Raw genomic sequence first — 19212 nt, 5'->3', positions numbered from 1 at the left:
GTGATTTCTGTCGTATCACTGGCACCAGCTACAGGTCAGGTGTAAGTGCTGATTACTAGTGATGACGGCTGTGTATACAGCTAGAACATGTGTCTGTAATCAGGAGCAACTGTAAAAATTAAATTTATGTACAATAGACATTTATTACATCCTAATAAATGCATTTTATGTCACAAATATTTATTTTGGTTTTGTCATTAATGACTATATTATTACCAGGTGACATTGAATATTTTTTTTCTGAGTGATCTGTTGTAACTTTATATTCCACATATATATTAGACGTACCCTGCAGTGTGTTGTCTGTCAGAGCAGAGCGGCCCTCGCCCCGTATTCACCACCAGACGAATCTTCACATCCGCTCCTGTTTAAAAAAATTCACATTATGTGTTTCTTAATGAATCAGGCCCAGGACGTATTGGTTACATCATCATCATCAACTATTCATATAGCGCCACTGATTCTGCAGCGCTGTACAGAGAACTCACTCACATCAGTCCCTGCCCCATTGACAGCAGCCAATTAAGCTACCAGTATGTATTTGGAGTGTGGGAGGAAACCGGAGCACCCGGAGGGAATCCACGGAAACACGGGGAGAACATACAAACGTCACACAGATAAGGCCATGGTCGGGAATCGAACTCATGACCCCAGCGCTGTGAGGCAGCAGTGCTAACCACTGAGCCACCGTGCTGCCCGTAAGTATGTCAGATACAATTAATTTTGACTACAAATTAACATTTTGGTTCTTTCGGCATTTCTGGTGTCAGATATTATTAAACTGAATTTAAATAGGTTTTTATCACAAACATTATGCGCAAATCTCTACATACATGTTATATGTTTATTATTATTATGGTTTAGTCTTTATACCTCTTACTGCGCAGCGCTGCTGTATGTTGTGCTATATAAATGATGGGAATAATAAGTAACATCAGGAGGGTAATATTATGGGGGGGGGGGCATTACTGCTACACTGGAGTATTATGGGATTGAGGGCAGGTAGAATAACTGCCCCGGTCACCACTAGGGGGGGGGGGTATTATGGAGCAGGAGGGATAACTGCCCCGGTCACCACTAGGGGGGGTATTATGGAGCAGGAGGGATAACTGCCCCGGTCACCACTAGGGGGGGGGGGTATTATGGAGCAGGAGGGATAACTGCCCCGGTCACCACTAGGGGGGGGGGTATTATGGAGCAGGAGGGATAACTGCCCCGGTCACCACTAGGGGGTCGGGGTATTATGGAGCAGGAGGGATAACTGCCCCGGTCACCACTAGGGGGGTATTATGGAGCAGGAGGGATAACTGCCCCGGTCACCACTAGGGGGGGGGTATTATGGAGCAGGAGGGATAACTGCCCCGGTCACCACTAGGGGGGGGGGGGTATTATGGAGCAGGAGGGATAACTGCCCCGGTCACCACTAGGGGGGGTATTATGGAGCAGGAGGGATAACTGCCCCGGTCACCACTAGGGGGGGTATTATGGAGCAGGAGGGATAACTGCCCCGGTCACCACTAGGGGGGGTATTATTATTATAGGACAGAGGTTGGGAATTATGGGATAGGAGGGATTCTTGCCCCGGTCACGGCAGAGCGGCGCGCAGGGGCTGCTGTGAGTTGTAGTCTCTCAGGCGGGGCAGCCGGCGGATGTGAGCGGGGAGCGGACTACATGTCCCGGCGTGCAGTGCGGCGGTGGCTGTGATGCTGCGGCCGCCAGCTCGGTGTGTGTCGGGGTGATATTATGGGAGATGCCGGCGGCTGCCAGACATGCTCGTGTCCCAGGTGAGCCGGACACTGTGTGATGGGGGGAGCAGGGGGGTGCGGGGGACCGGCGGGGGGAGGGAGCAGAGCGCGGGGGGGGGACCGGCGGGGGGAGGGAGCAGAGTGCGGCGGGGGGGCATCAGGGTGCGGGGGACCGGCGGGGGGGGGGGGGCAGCAGGGTCTGGGGGACTTGCAGGGGGGGGGGGGGGCAGCAGAGTGAGGGGGACCGGCACTGGGAGCAGTAGATGTGGGGGACCCGCAGGGGGTGCAGTATTTACCAAGCTATCTAGCACATGACTCCTTAAAGAACACAAAGACAGAACATTATTAAACAGCACTTAATATTTAAAAATTGTCACAGTGCTTAAGGTATAAAAAACATACAATAAAATGACACCCAGTAATGTACAATTTTGCAAAGAAGTTTCTTAAAAAGGAGAGATGCAGAAACAGAAGAACTTGTGTAATTTCATGATCTCCTGCAGGAACAAGTTGACACATGGATCAGGTTCTCATTGGCTATAGTGATCCCCAGGAAATGAACCACTTTTTCATATCATGATCTCATTTTTAAAAACATTTTTTTTTCTGACTGTCCACCACCCCTCTTCCCGTGAAGTCACTCATCAAGGAAGTCCTGTGTGACTAATTGGTTTTACATCCAATGAGAAATGAAATACATCAATTATTATATCTTTCCTTGGGAATATACCAATATCATATTATTATATTCAGTAAACAGAACATAAGTTTACACACAAATGCATATTAAACATGAATATTAAATATTAATTGTTTGGGATAGTACTTCATTTCTATATATTTGATATGAAGACGATCCCTAAGCACGGCCTCTCTTCAATGGTTATAAAGTGTGCAGAATGCCAATATGAATTATGAACTCTATTTGTTGTATTACTTATTCTATATGAATATATGACATACTGTACAGTACAGCTAGTTGTGCCATAAACTTTATCTCTCAAGCTGTTGGGGAGACATTCACTATGTCTAAGTTAAGACCGACCACTATAGCCAGGGAGGTCGTCAACGGAATTAAATTCCCAGCTCATATTTATGTGATTTGGCCATAATGGGGGAAGGCAGTGACGGAGGGTGAGACAGACTGACTGTCGCACTAACTGTATCACAGAGACTCTCCCGCTGATGTCTACTGTCTCATGCTGACACTCACTCTCTTACGCTTACTGTCTTATGTTGATGCATACTGTCTCACTCTAATGCTCACCATCTCTCCCACTGACGCATACTGTCTCTCATGCTGACACGCTCTCCCACTAATGCTCGCTGTCTCACACTGATGCAGACTGTCTCATGCTGACACGCTCTCACACTAATGCTCGCTGTCTCACACTGATGCAGACTGTCTCTTGTGTTCCGCAGGTGCCTGTCCATTTTGAGGATGTCGCTGTGTATTTCACAGAGGACGAGTGGAGGAGTTTAGAGGAGTGGCAGAAAGAGCTCTACAAGGATGTGATGAAGGAGAATTATCAGACCCTGGTGTTTGTGGGTGAGGTGCCCGTTACCTTCATGTTCCTCGTCAATTACCTGAGTACTCTAGTATTGTTACCCTCATGTTCCTTGTCAATTACCCGAGTACTCTGCAGTATTGTTACCCTCATGTTCCTCGTCAATTACCTGAGTACTCTGTAGTATTGTTACCCTCATGTTCGTTGTCAATTACCCGAGTACTCTGCAGTATTGTTACCCTCATGTTCCTCGTCAATTACCTGAGTACTCTGCAGTATTGTTACCCTCATGTTCCTCGTCAATTATCTGAGTACTCTAGTATTGTTACCCTCATGTTCATCGTCAATTACCTGAGTACTCTGTAGTATTGTTACCCTCATGTTCATCGTCAATTACCTGAGTACTCTGTAGTATTGTTACCCTCATGTTCCTCGTCAATTACCTGAGTACTCTGCAGTATTCTTACCTGCACTAAAACATAAATAAACACACGAACTGTGATCGCACTCACATATATTTACATATTCAGCTGTCTGGGGAAGACTAGAAGATTTGTACATTTCATCAGTAGAAGACTGAGCTCCAATAACTGACAATATCTAAAATATTTCATCATTTTTAAACTCTTTTTATCCCTTGCCAAAACCCCTTTTCTTTGTAATATTACGTTAAGATGTGTACTGGTATGCTAATCTGTTTTACGGCTGTTTTATTGCGCTGTGTTCAAAACAGATCTAGCGTTGGATAACTATTGCGACTTTCTCCTAGAACATAGCAGAGAGATGACACTAAGGGGCATATTCAATTAGGATTCAGGCTCATGATTATGGGTGGCTGCACGGGTCCCGATACGGCAACATTGACGATTTCTGCAATGTTGCGGTTCCGTAATGACACCTTACACGCGCAGCCGCGTATCCTAATTGAATATGTCCTTAAGTTCCCTAAATGTTTTTCACATGTGCATAGGAAACATGATTGTCCTATATACTCCTTAGAGCTGGTATCCAACAATGACACATGTCAAGTGGCTGGTTCCTTTTGTACAGAGGTCTCCCCTAATGTGGATCATGGAAAGTATTGTGTAGATGCCTGTTCTTGGATTGACCACAAATCTTGTCCTCTAGCCAAAGTAATATTCAACCATCTACAGGCAATAATCTATAGTTAGCTGGCTGTCTGTGGCCCCCAGCATCTCTGGGGGCCAGGTGACGTGAAGGCGGCCTCTAAATACATTAACCCATTGTTTACTTACAGTGATTTGCTGGAAGCCTTGTCCTCTAAAACCCCTTGTATCTTTGGGAGGAACACATCAATATATTAGTTTCCTATTTGCCTTTATTAGGCTATAATCATAACACTCAGAAATCTGTCACTTGGACCCTTGAAGCTTCTGAGAATGCTTCGAACGCTTACAGAAGAATGGATGTAAACAAGTCTTTATACACTCGGTGGCGCTATTCTATGTAAATCAGCCATAGTATAAGCGGAAGCCGCAGTCTGTACTGTTATAATTTATCATATGTTTATAAGAATGTTACTTTACAATAAATCCAGTTTTTTCTCTTCTGCCGTTGGCATCTAGTGACGTGCGTTGTATAGTGACGTGCGTTATGGGATATTCTGATCATCCTACTGTGTAACCCGGGTGAGCTAGAACCTGTTCTGGTCTATGCTCAATTGTACTTACCTGTCCGGATTATTGTAGTTACTATTTCAGATTCGATTTCCACCTATCGGCGCTCTTCCTCTCACTCACTGGACCCTCCTAGGCTGCTTTATAGACTCCGGGCCTGATTCATTAAGGATCTTAAATTAAGAAGTTTCTTATTTCAGTCTCCTGGACAAAACCATGTTACAATGCAAGGGGTGCAAATGAGTGTTCTGTTTTGCACATAAGTTAAATACTGACTGTTTTTCCATGTAACACACAAATACTTGATAGCTTATTTGTACACTGACATTTAAAGTTTATATTTGTGCGCTACATGACAAAACAGACAGTATTTAACTTATGTGCAAAACAGAATACTAATTTGCACCCCTTGCAGTGTAACATGGTTTTGTCCAGGAGATTGAAATAAGATACCTCTTCATTTAAGATCCTTAATGAATCGGGCCCTCCATACTTAAATGGCTTTATCTAGCTTAAAGGGGAACTCCACCTTTAGAGAATCTATTTAGTTTGATACGACAACGGATTGGCTGTGTGGATCAGCAGTGCGCCCATAACCTTCCTGGTCTCCTCGCCAAGAGCAGCGCGGCCTCCGTCCAGTCCATCTGCGTCACGTTGGGGAATATGGCGTGACGTGATATAATATGGCGTGACGTGATATAATATGGCGTGACGTGATATAATATGGCGTGACGTTCTGTAATATGAAGGACAGCAGCGGCATAGTTTAGAGACATCTTCTGTATAACGTGTCTGTGCGTCGTGTTGAGAGAGGAAGTGTCTAATTGTCGCCCTGTTCTGTTTCCATCAGGGCAGCCGGAGATATTATCCAGGATTGAGAGAGGAGAGGACCCCTGTATCAGGGCACATCCGCTCTCAGCGGAGCCGCGGACGGAGAGCAGTGCGCACACAGGTAAGAAGGGGGCGGAGCCACCGGATGATGTCGCCTGCGTACTGATACTGAATGTGCTGATGGTGGGGTGACGGTGGGTCAGGGGCTGTAGTGATGGGGTCAGTCTGTTACACTAATACTCTCTGCTGTACGCAGATTGGACGGACCGGGCGTTGCTGGAAGAGGAGCTGGATATGGAACTGCAGATTCACTGCCCAGGTACACAACACTGTGTAATAGACACACATCACTATACTGTGGGTATTACACTGCCCAGGTACACAACACTGTGTAATAGACACACATCACTATACTGTGGGTATTACACTGCCCAGGTACACAACACTGTGTAATAGACACACATCACTATACTGTGGGTATTACACTGCCCAGGTACACAACACTGTAATAATTATTCACAGCACACATACGTAACATGCTATAATGATTATTACACCTCTGCTATATAACCTAATACTCTGTGCAGCAGGTAACATTCCTTGTCCGGGGTTCAGCTGTCCTATGTAGAAGCAGCAGATTCTGTGGCCATATCTAGCGGTATAATCATACCCCTTACACCCCCATGTATTAGTTATTATATGGGGTAATGCACAATTGCTACAAAGCCGCTGTCGTCGTTGTTATGGATGTCACATGGCTGCGCCTGGTGCTACAAGAGAAGATGGCGTCCTTTCCGAGCGCTGTGTGAGATGCACGGGAACGGTGAAAAAGAGGGTGGGGCTACGGGTATTTTCCTCTTTTACCCCACTCCCCCCATATTAGAATAATTGAGGTGTTAATCTCTCAAACAACAAACCTGGTCTGTAAACTGGAATAACGAAGGTAAAGTCTTACTGGGGACCCCACATCAGGCCTCCAGTACACAAGCCCCCGTCCCCTGGGCCCCACATCAGGCCTCCAGTACACAAGCCCCCGTCCCCTGGGCCCCACATCAGGCCTCCAGTACACAAGCCCCCGTCCCCTGGGCCCCACATCAGGCCTCCAGTACACAAGCCCCCGTCCCCTGGGCCCCACATCAGGCCTCCAGTACACAAGCCCCCGTCCCCTGGACCCCACATCAGGCCTCCAGTACACAAGCCCCCGTCCCCTGGACCCCACATCAGGCCTCCAGTACACAAGCCCCCGTCCCCTGGGCCCCACATCAGGCCTCCAGTACACAAGCCCCCGTCCCCTGGGCCCCACATCAGGCCTCCAGTACACAAGCCCCCGTCCCCTGGACCCCACATCAGGCCTCCAGTACACAAGCCCCCGTCCCCTGGGACCCCACATCAGGCCTCCAGTACACAAGCCCCCGTCCCCTGGGCCCCACATCAGGCCTCCAGTACACAAGCCCCCGTCCCCTGGGCCCCACATCAGGCCTCCAGTACACAAGCCCCCGTCCCCTGGGCCCCACATCAGGCCTCCAGTACACAAGCCCCCGTCCCCTGGGCCCCACATCAGGCCTCCAGTACACAAGCCCCCGTCCCCTGGGCCCCACATCAGGCCTCCAGTACACAAGCCCCCGTCCCCTGGGCCCCACATCAGGCCTCCAGTACACAAGCCCCCGTCCCCTGGGACCCCACATCAGGCCTCCAGTACACAAGCCCCCGTCCCCTGGACCCCACATCAGGCCTCCAGTACACAAGCCCCCGTCCCCTGGGACCCCACATCAGGCCTCCAGTACACAAGCCCCCGTCCCCTGGGACCCCACATCAGGCCTCCAGTACACAAGCCCCCGTCCCCTGGGCCCCACATCAGGCCTCCAGTACACAAGCCCCCGTCCCCTGGGACCCCACATCAGGCCTCCAGTACACAAGCCCCCGTCCCCTGGGCCCCACATCAGGCAGCAACTCATTGATTGACCCATGGTGGGTAACAAGGGGAACGGTCTTCTGGCTCGTAGGGAAAACGGGACCTGCAAATAGCAGCATAAGAAAAACAAGAACAAAGTAGACAACATCTAGAAGCATATTGTCACCCAAAGGTCCCTCTCCTGCAGGGACACATGAGCCCAACCACAGAACCAATCCGGTCCCACCAGGCTTTTATATGACAGATTCCTGCCCGTACAGAGTGAGGGGAGATCAGTATTCTGAAGTTGCCCTGTTGGAGGCTCCTTTCGGCCCTTCTACCACCAGCAATCTCCTCTGTGATGGGGGCTGTCTGCCCCCATCCTCACCCTCCAATGCTCAGGACATCAGAGACCGGATTCAGCCTGCAGGGTTGGATGGTAATTGTAGAGTTCCAGTGTATGGATCTGGTGGCCGGCAGGATCGCCACCTCTTTAAATGGGACGGCTGAAACAGAACATCGCTCGGAGGGTCTCTCTTCCCTGCTTTGGGACAAGGGGCCTCTATGAGCTCAGTTTGCAGTCGGTCTGGTACAAAGTCTGGAGGTTATTCCATAAACACAAAGGAGATTTATATCGGGGACAGTTTCTATAATACCGTCTTCTAGATTTACTAAACTGCGGGTTTGAAAAAGTGGAGATGTTGCCTATAGCAACCAATCAGATTCTAGCTGTCATTTTGCAGAAAGTACTAAATAAATGATAACTAGAACCTGGTTGCTATAGGCAACATCTTCATCTCTTGGTGAATTCCATGTTATTGTGTGTGTGTGTGTGTGTGTGTGTGTGTCCGTGTGTGTCCGATGTCGCTGCTCCATTAATGGAGAACTCTTTCTTCATATATGAGCTGCAATAAACGTTTGTATCTGGTTTAGTATACGGCCCCTCACCTCCTGTTTGTTCATAATCCTCCTGTGCCCGAGTCCTCTGTTCTACCTGCCACACGCCTGCGGCGGCCATCTTTATATGTGCTCCTGTGCTGGGAGAGTTAACACCCGGCACTGGGGGGGTTAATTCACCAGAGCTGGGTGTGTAAAATGGTTATTTAAAAAGGTATTGTGACTGGATCACTTATAAATAGCTTATTTGTGGCTGGATGTTGTAGAAATGTATTTCAATCAGGTGTAGGCACCAATGTATAATTTGAAATGCACTAATCGTGTTTCATTGGGATGTGTTTTGTATGGAAGTGTCATTGTTTGGGTTTGTATGGTTGCTAAAGGAAGTCTGTTTGCTGATAGCAGGAAATGTTAAGTCTATATGTGAAGTGACAAAACACCTGTTTAGCCTGTATACCCAGCAGGGGGCCGCTGTCTGGCGTGACTGCATCTCGGATAATGCAAGCATCAAGTTTTAGCACATAACAGAGTAGTGTAAATATTGTTAGCTTTGCATTGCATGTAAATCCATGTTTGGGTAAACAAATTGCATCATGACTATAAAAATACCCTGTGAGGGTGTGTCCAAATCTGTATAAAAAGCCCTGTTTTGCTTCATCTGATCTGCTCCTGGTACCTTCAACCAGTGTGAGCAAATAAACAACACTTGCTTCAAAGATCCGCTTGGAAACTTCTCTATTCCTGTGACCTGCAGATTAAACCCAAAATCTAATTCGTTCCCGACTGTTTTTCCGGTGCCACCGCTCTGCCTGCTACCCAGCAGCTCTGGTCAGTGTGATGGGTCAGGGGGGGATCCATCCACAGCAACCCTGATCAATCGGAAGAGGTCAGGAGTACCAGCCCAGTTGTACCAGTAATGGGGGTACACTTGCAGCGTCAGTTACCCAGCAGAAACCCGGTACTGGATGCTGGTAAGGAGTCCAGTAGTGGCAGCGTTTGTAAAGCCCCTAATACTGCGACAAGAAGGCGCATTTGTGATAACGAAAATGAACTGTGGCAAAGTAAGCCCAGCCGGTTCCCAGCAACAACAGACAGAGTGGCATAGGCGGTCCAGCCTGTCACAGGTATATAATAAATGTACTTCAAATGTGCACTGTAGTGCCGGAAGAGTAATGCTGGTAGGAAATCACAGATTTGTGTAAATTTGTTAAGTTTATGTTGCGTTAAATCCAAGTTTAGAGACTATATTACATCCTGATGCTAAACATCTGATGTAATATCTCAGACTTTGTGGTGTCAGCTAGGAAGAGGGGTTGGATACCTCCTGTCAACTTGTGTTAGAAACAGTATATAAGAGCTTTATTTTGTATTTTACCTGTATTATACCATCTGTACTTCTGGGTGATCACTAGTACCTCCACCTAGTGTGTATTGGACCTTGTAAGGACCCATTGAGCTAATAAACATCACTGCTTGAAGATTCTGCCTGATGCTTATTACCTGCTGTATCCTCTGACCAACAGAGAAGAGCTTACACTCTTATCTGTTCTCCGGCTGTCCTTTGTTAAACCCAGAGTCTCTGTGTCAACGCTCTGCCCGCTACCCAGCAGTCCTGATCCATAGTAAGTGGTCAGGCGGTACCGGCACGCCCACAGCAAAGAGGTGCTGCAGCAGCTATACCAGCTACCCAGTAAGCGGTTCCAGGTGCCGGTGAAGGAGCCTGGTGGTGGCAGACAAATCCTCATATCTATTGCGCAGTTGGCATTCGCTAGTTGGCGAGTGTCTAGTGGCAGATGACACCAGTAGAAGTAGTCAGTAACAGTCAGTGTCTGGTGACACCAGTAGAAGTGGTCAGTAACAGTCGGTTACTGACGGAGAGAAAGCAATCCAGATAAAGTGTGTAATATCCCTTCACCTCTTCCCCAACAGACCGGACGGCAGAGTAAGCCCATCTGGTTTTTGTGCAGCATTAGGTGGATTTTTTTGTGTCTAGGCTTCATAAAGCTGGATTTATGGATGCAATGATCAGAGTTCTCGGGCTACACAGCCCTCTTGGTATATAGCCCGCATGTGCTTCCTTAGCTCGAGTCCTCCGATGATCTGAGAGGCCATGAGTTTTAGTATTAACTATTCAGTAATTTTGCTTTTGTGTAGACACTTTAATATAATACTTCAAAGAGATTTTGGAAATGGACAAAAATGGAAACATCGAGAGAACATTGGGCACCATGTGCGACTAGTACAACCTACAGGCCCTGTGCCATGGTCTCCCAATGTCTGGACTTGTGCAGAAGAGATGGAGCACCATGTCCCACAAGAATGACTCAATTGACGCCTGGTTAATGCTCTGGTATCATTCCAGATTATTCAATACATGCCAGATTGTGGTCCGATCTGGTGACTGAGATGGGCAGGACATATGATATGGAGAATGTCTGTGGATTGGGGCATCGTCACCCTGGAAGACCCCCCGTCAGGAAAGAAATGGAACGTGGGGTGAAGATGATCACTCGGCGGCATTATCTAGGGATTAGCATTGACCTGACTTTCTGAAGGAATGACTGCCCCCAAACCATGCCAGGCACTGCCCCCACCACATTCCAGAACCATCACTGGTGGGAGCAGGCGCTCAGGGCTGTAGAGTTCTTCAGGTTGGTTCCACTTGTGCCCTTGTCCGTTTTTTGAATACAAGGTGAAGGATGATTAGTCTGCCCATATCTCATAGCTCCACTGCTCGTGGGCCTGTAGTTTGTACTCTCTGCACCGCTGAGCTCACAATTACCAGGTGTGGGGGCAGTTTGTGATATCCTGCGCTGTGGAGATCTCTTGGGACAATTGTTGATCGGGTTGAATTGTGCGTTTAGTTGATTTGCAGTTGCTCCCTGATGAAGAGCATATAAATAATATATATCAGAGTTCAGCCATAGGTGAATGAGCGCACTGCTGTGCACTACAACCCCTCCCCCACATGTTACTGTGGAACTTGAATACCAGTGAAACAAGTTTTGAGTAGTTGGTCAAATTAACATGTGAAAGGCTGTGGTCTGTTCCCTGTGGAAAGGTAAACTCCGCCCACAAGAAAGGTTTTTGATATACGTTACACAAGGAAGAAACTTCCCTTTTCGTTCCCTGCTCCCAGCCTGATAAGTCATGCAGACAGAGCTTCTAGCTGGACATGCAGGAAAGTAAGTAGTCTGAGGGCCTTGGGCCCTGGCTACCAGGATAAGTTTATAATGGAGTTTTTTAATGGAATGAATGAAAGGTGAGTGAATCTGGAAATATATAGTTTGTAATGTGTTTTTGAATGGAAGGTGGTCGAATCTGGATGCATATGTGGTAGAGTATATGAGAACGAATGATCATTTGTCGTTGGTTGTATGGAAGTTTGTATACAGATGGTAAATGTGAATGGAACTCTCTGAGTTCAGATAAAATGGAATTAGTGAAGACTGGTTTGGTATGGATAGTGTTATATAAATACACGCCTTGTAATAGTGTTGCAATGCTATGTAGATATAACATAGGTAATGGTATGCTGTTAGTCTGATTTGTATGTGATTATGTAGTCTAATAAGAACTGGGCCATGTTATGAAAGTTGCGTTGGCAGTAAATTAGGCCATTACAAGCACATGTGCTTAAGGCTGACAATGTGTTGATTCCTGTAATACTATAAAATTCCTGGAGTTCCTGTTATGTTTAGGATGGATTGTTGGTTCACATGGAAACATTTGTGGTTTGGCAAAGGTTATTCTTGGAAGGCTAATGGAAAGTGCAAATGTTGTGTAATAGAAGTGTATGGAAATAGTTTGTTTTATGCAGTATAGTGTAAATGTATAGAAGTGTATGGAAATGGTTGTGCACAGTTTGTTTGTTAGATAGAATGGTGGTGTTGGGAAAGTATTGCATGGGAAAGTGAAGAAACCGTGTAGATGGTATTGGAAAGTCTGCTATGCTGCTGTTAAAGAGTGTGGAAGAAATTAGGATTTAGATGCATAGCAAGTGGTCAGATTGTTTAATATAATGTTTTGTTAGACTGTTGGTTTAAAGGGTAGTTTGTAACTCTGAATGTCTGAAATAATATGGTTTATTGCTGGAAATGTTGATGTAGTTAATATGGCAGTAAGGTGAAATACCAGGTGTTTAGAGCAATGCTGAGTTCAGACAATAGAGGAAATGGATCTAGAAGCTCCATGCTTGTACAATGGCTGCCATCTAAAACCGCTCATGTGAAGGGAATGTGGGTAGTGAATAATGGCTGTTGGAATTTGACTGAGATAAGTGAAATTAATTGATAGATGATAAATGTGGTAGAGTATGTGAGGATATTTGGAAGGTTAAAAATGTGTGCTTGATTGTCTGTTTGTTCTCCCTCCCCCACAGGTCTCCCCCCTCCTTCCCTACACACACACACACACACACACACACACACACACACACACACACACACACACACACACAATGCATTCACACACCTTTAGACAATAGTTGGTCAAAACACACACACAATGACTTGTATATTTATATAACAGGCAATAAATGTGATATATGGCAACAAAATCTATACTTTGTGTAAAATATTGTTACTGTCTACTGTTTTATAATATATACAGAAGTTTTACAATTAGAATGTTAATAATACAACACGTTTAAAATTAAACTATATTTTGTGCGTAGTTTTTCTTGAAGATATGAGCATAAGCTATTATATGAATATTGGTCCTGTGGATTTAAGGGAAAATAACAATTATATTTCTTAGGTTAAATCACAAGTACCTTTGCGAAGAGTTGGTTGCATAATTAATGATATTAAATGGTCATCCATACATTTGCCATAATAAGGAGATTAAAACACCATAATAACCCTAAAAGTCCTTTTGGACTTGGAATGCCGTTTGCTGCTGATGTTGTTCCCTCGGAGCTCCATGCTGCCACCACTCCTCATGAAACAGCAGGAAGTTGAGCCGTCCTGGTCACTGAAACTCCTGCTGGGCGCTTCCCGTCTAATATAGTCTGAGATCTCCTCTACATGTTGTAATGTAATTATTAGAACCTCGGCAGTCTGATGTTTATATACAGGGTCCTGACTACGTTGGGTTGTTACGTCATTAATGCACAAGTCACACCCATGCTTTGGATATGTTTGTTGTCCCTCAGGTACTTGGTGTTTTCCTTTTTTAAAAAAATATTTTTTGTCCACCACCTCTGTAAAAATAAAGTCAGAAAGTAGCGGCTGTCCCTTAAGTCTCCTTATTGTTTTGTATTATTTGAAACATAAATGAGGGTGATCCAGCAGTGAGAGAACAGGGAAAGTGTGAGGTGCGGTCACAGAGTGTGATACGAGCCGTGCGCTCTGATCATATACAGCGCAAAGCGATTATCTGTGTCTGAGCAGGCGGAAAGACATTGGGTCTGATGCATATAATCAGACACCGCTTAATGCAGTGACCCCCACTCTTCCCCTCTACCTCCGTCAGATCTGTACTGTTCCTCCCTATACACAATCTCTGGGTTCATGTGATCATTGCAGGACCATTACCAGAGAGACTGGAATCTGGGCTATAACAAACTGCACTCAGAGCGGAGGATAAAGGATAAACATCACCCGAGATTGAAAATTCAGTTTCGGGTGGAATATCCTAAGATAAACCTTATCCCAGATCCGCCGGCCATGTGATCCGCAGACCATGTGATCCAGTGGGTTCCTTCAGCGTCTGGTACGTGTCTATTGTGGCTTTCAGTGGTCAGCAATAACGACAGCGAGCAGACACTGTGTTACTCGCTGGATGCTGTGAACGAGGGGCCTGGGGTTTTGCTGTATTCTGGGACCGTGAGAATATTTCATCCAAAACTAAATCACCAACACACCCTCACCCTACACACACACATATGTTAATGGCATGCATCTACCAAACACACAAAGAATATGTAATCACACACACGTACATGAGACTCAAACCAACACGCTGCATGTTACCAGCGTACACTACCCCTTGTGCACACACGTGTGCAGTCTGCAGTCCTCTCACCTGTCTCTCTCTTTATTGCAGAAGAGTTGGTAGAAGACTTGGAAAATCAGCCACAATGGGACATGGTCGATATTCTAATATTTCTGGACGAGCTGTTTGACTTCTAGAGACAGTTGTGTTTTTGTTTTTTTTGTGTTTCTTTCCTTTATTAAAGTTTATTTTTTATGCTGAGTGTTTGAGCCAAATCCTTCACACCAGTAACACCAGGTTCAGCTGTCCCTCTGTGCGGACCGTGTGCGGTCACACCCCCCTACCCCCCCAATCTTCCCTCTGTGCGGTCACACCCCCCTACCCCCCCCAGTCTTCCCTCTGTGCAGTCACACCAGTAACACAGGAAATATGAATTATATAGATCATATATAATCACAGAGACTCCCCTAACAAACACAGGGTTGGGTACGATCTTGTGATGGCGAATCTGTCAACAGTAGGTCTGACAGTATGTCTGTCGACAAATTCATTCTGTTGACATGTTTAAATCATTAGCCCCCAGGTAGGGGTCAAACTACATTGCTGGCGGGTCCACCTACTGCTGCTGGCATCACCCTTTGAGTATCGACACTACAACTGTTTGTCACAAAGTCGATATTTTGAACATGTCAACAGCTAGACTGTAACCTTCTTGGGGTCGACAGATTCACCATCGCCAGAAGAATGGGCGCATCCCACCAACACATCTATCCTCAATAAATAAATATATATACATAAAACTACCAAATACACATTAAGGGGTATATTATTTACTAAACTGCAGGTTTGAAAAAGTGGAGATGTTGCTTATAGCAACCAATCATATTCTACCTGTCATTTTGTAGAATGTACTAAATAAATGATAACTAGAATCTGATTGGTTGCTATAGGCAACATCTCCACTTTTTCAATCCGCAGTTTAGTAAATATACCCCTAAGAATTATAAAAGTCTTCAGTAAAATAATGTCCCAGATGATTAGAATTAGGTGCAGTTTAAAGAAATATCAATCCAGGAAACATTGATGTGCCGCTCTCATCTCCGCCCTGTTCGGCGAATGGCTGATGTCGGTACCCTTGGCACTGTACAGTCTCAAGGTCCGCCCTGGACATGGTGTAATCAGACATCCTGTGCGTTCTCCTGGCTGCAGTTATTCCTCTCCTGAATAACTCTGCACAGTAACTGGTGCTCGAAAAACCGCCTAGGGCTATATTACCGCTGCCACCAGAAATCTGTGACAGGATGCACCTCCTATGCCACCCTGTCTGTTGTTGCTGGGGACTAGCTGGGCTTGCCTTGCTACCATCCCCTTCCTGTATGCCAAATTGCGCCTCTCTAACTGCAATAGGAGGAGTCTGCTGCCACAACTGGACTTCTTCGGCCGGCACCTAGAACAGGTTCCTTCTGGGTAACTCTCACTGGTAGTGTACCCTCTCGCTGGGCTGGTACCCTTGACCTCTTGCCTTCAGATCAGGGTTGCTGTGGACGATTCCCCCTGACCTATCGCACTGACCAGAGCTGCAGGTAGCGGGCAGAGCGTTGGTACTGGATGCTGGGTCCCAACCTCAGAACAGCCGGATAACGGATTAGATTGGTCTAATCTGTAGGTCACAGGAATTACAGCAGGTAAGTAGGTGTCAAAGCAGGATCTTGAAGCAGTGATGTTATATTAGCTCAAGTGTCCTAATAAGGACAGTTATATCCACTAGTTTGTGGTACTAGTGATCTCCAGAAGTTACAGATGGAATATGATTCATTACATGGTCAAACAGTCCCCCTTTTATACATATTTACACACATTTTCAGGGGATAGCCCAACCCCCTGATCCGTCCAGGCACTGAGACGTCTCGTATCACATTAGATAATTTAATATCGGGATATAATCTATTCTTGCATTTAACACAGTTTAACTTTCACACCAACCTGATTTTCTCAAATTTGCTTTCTATATTGTTAGGAGGTTTCCTCTCCTCCTTTTCTACACAAACACATTTCCTCTACCAAGGCTACGATACATTCCAAGTTCACAAATATACACAGTATCAAAATCAGTACATTTGCATAGATATAAACTGGCGCACTGTGCTAATAATTTAAATATATTTATAGAATAAGTTACTTACAAGTGACCCAGTCACAGCCCTCCAGACTGAGTTATGTGCAGGCTACATGAAGCACCTGGATTGGTTACCAGGGTATCTGTGCAAATCTGTATAAAATAGGCCCTGTTTGACCATGTAATGTAGTATATTACATCTACTTCTGAGACCACAAGTACCACAAACTAGTGTAACTATCCTTATTAGGACACTTGAGCTAATAAACATCACTGCTTCAAGATCCTGCTATGATATCTATTTACCTGCTGTAAATTCCTGTGATTTACAGATTAGACCAACCTAAATGATCTGTTCTGAGGTTGGGACCCAGCATCCAGTACCACCGCTCTGCCCGCTACCTGCAGCTCTGGTCAGTGTGATAGGCCAGGGGGGAACCATCCACAGCAACCCTGGTCTAAAGAGTTCAGGGGTACCAGCCCAGGTGCCCAGTGAGGGGGTACACTAGCAGTGAGAGTTACCCGGAAGGACAGGGTTCTAGGTGCCGCAAAGGAGTCCAGTAGTGGCAGCAGCAAAAGCCCCTCTTACTGCGGTTAGATGGGAACAATTGAGGTTAAAGAAAGGGGATGGTGGCAAGGCAAGCCCACCCGGTCCCCAGCAGCACACCAGACGGTGGGGTAGGAGGTCCATCCTGTCACTTTAGATCTGTTTTTTCAATATAGACTTTGCACAGTTTTGAATAATTTTGAATTGAGTGCATCCTCTTTGTTATATGGTGTATATATGAGCATATATAGTTTTGTTGTGTAAATCACATGATTTATTTAGCGGCCTAATTGGATCCTAAATTTCCCTTTGGCCCCCGATCTGATTAATATGTTTAAGAAAGTCATCCACAGATACACATTTCTCATACTCCCCGTCAGTTAGATGTGGCTGATTTATTACTCCAGCACCAGAAGGAATACTTAGCTGCGTCTGGGGAGGGAAAAAAGCAGCCAGACTGACAGGTGGAACATTGTGCCCCTAATATACTACAATCGCTCAACATCAAATATAAATACATCACTCCTGTCAGAGAAGTGAGTGATCATCCTTTAGGAAGAGAGCACTTCAACACAAGGAGGGGAAATGGGAGAACACCAGTGACTGAGGATACCTGTGAAGGAGTACATCGGAGTTACAGATAAGGGTTTACTGTGGTGACCTTTTCCCTTTATTGATTCCACAAAAGATCTAGATTATTAGGATCTGCCAGGTCAGCTGGAGAGGAGCTGGAGTATAGCTGGAGAGGAGCTGGAGAAGAGCTGGAGAGGAGCTGGAGAGGAGCTGGAGAAGAGCTGGAGAGGAGCTGGAGAAGAGCTGGAGAAGAGCTGGAGAGGAGCTGGAGAGGAGCTGGAGAAGAGCTGGAGAAGAGCTGGAGAAGAGCTGGAGAGGAGCTGGAGAGGAGCTGGAGAAGAGCTGGAGAAGAGCTGGAGAGGAGCTGGAGAGGAGCTGGAGTATAGCTGGAGAAGAGCTGGAGAAGAGCTGGAGAGGAGCTGGAGAAGAGCTGGAGAGGAGCTGGAGTATAGCTGGAGAAGAGCTGGAGTATAGCTGGAGAAGAGCTGGAGAGGAGCTGGAGAGGAGCTGGAGTATAGCTGGAGAAGAGCTGGAGTATAGCTGGAGAGGAGCTGCAGAAGAGCTGGAGAGGAGCTGCAGAAGAGCTGGAGAGGAGCTGGAGAAGAGCTGGAGAGGAGCTGGAGAAGAGCTGCAGAAGAGCTGGAGAGGAGCTGGAGAAGAGCTGGAGAAGAGCTGGAGAAGAGCTGGAGAAGAGCTGGAGAGGAGTTTGTGATTTCAGTAAACTAATAATCAGAGATAGAAGTGTACTAAGAGAGAGAGGACCACAGTTGTGATTCACTCATTCAGGTGGTTCACCCTCGAACAAACAAATGTTATACAAAAACAAAAGAAAACAGTATTTTCAAGTATATTTCCAAGGTGTATTACACCGGCTATGCTGAATATTTTAATCCTCAATATATAGTGTATTGCTGCTGGCTGCTATGAATAATATATAATAATACAGGGAATAATGACAATTGTATTAATGAATAGATCTGGTATAACTGCTACATTTTGATCTTGGCACATCGTGTTATTTGTCTAAAGTGTTTCCCACTCGTAGTGCTGAATAATATAATTCCCCAGCAATCAATTTTATAATTGCTAACATCGTAGTTCATCCATTAGAGGTCTATAAAGGCTGCTGATTATTTCCCAGATAGAGAGGTATTGTATTTTATCATTAATAGTGTGACACGATCATAGTGTATTCCCCCTTCTCAAATGATTGAACCGGACATAAAGGTTCACAGGTTTAAAAATAGGATCTCAACCAATGGGGAGCTGTGTGTATAATTGGCAGCAATATTAGCCAATAGGAGAGGAGATAAACAAAACTTATTGGATATTATTTTCATCTATCTTCACAGCTATTACCATGAATGTAATCCAATACCTCAGGGCTCTATATATATATATATTATTATTATTTATTATTATTATTATCCTTTATTTGTTAGGCGCCACAAGGTTTCCGCGGCGCCGTACACCATACAAACTACACTATACAGGGTGAAACAGCACAAAACAATAAACAAAAATACCAGT

At 45.7% G+C, this 19212-nt stretch overlaps 1 protein-coding gene across 4 annotated transcripts; it reads left to right on the top strand.

Moving 5' to 3' along the window:
* The first annotated feature begins 1667 nt into the window (after window positions 1–1667).
* LOC142159423 (zinc finger protein 783-like) lies at window positions 1668–14701 on the top strand. Of its 4 annotated transcripts, none has more exons than XM_075214305.1 (5): window positions 1668–1784; window positions 3168–3294; window positions 5741–5842; window positions 5978–6040; window positions 14558–14701. In XM_075214305.1, exons 1-5 carry the CDS (start codon window positions 1770–1772, stop codon window positions 14641–14643), a joined length of 393 nt encoding a protein of 130 aa, XP_075070406.1. In that variant the 5' UTR covers window positions 1668–1769; the 3' UTR covers window positions 14644–14701. The 4 variants fall into 4 exon arrangements, with proteins under 4 accessions (XP_075070406.1, XP_075070407.1, XP_075070408.1 ...); XM_075214306.1 differs by lacking the exon at window positions 14558–14701 and adding an exon at window positions 14038–14550; XM_075214307.1 differs by lacking the exon at window positions 14558–14701 and adding an exon at window positions 13291–13745.
* The last annotated feature ends 4511 nt before the right edge of the window (window positions 14702–19212 follow it).

This window comes from Mixophyes fleayi, chromosome 5, assembly GCF_038048845.1.
Source record: "Mixophyes fleayi isolate aMixFle1 chromosome 5, aMixFle1.hap1, whole genome shotgun sequence".
Classification (NCBI taxonomy): Eukaryota; Metazoa; Chordata; class Amphibia; order Anura; family Limnodynastidae; genus Mixophyes; species Mixophyes fleayi.
Note: the sequence above shows the minus strand (reverse complement) of the source record. Positions and strands in the feature narration are given on the sequence as shown.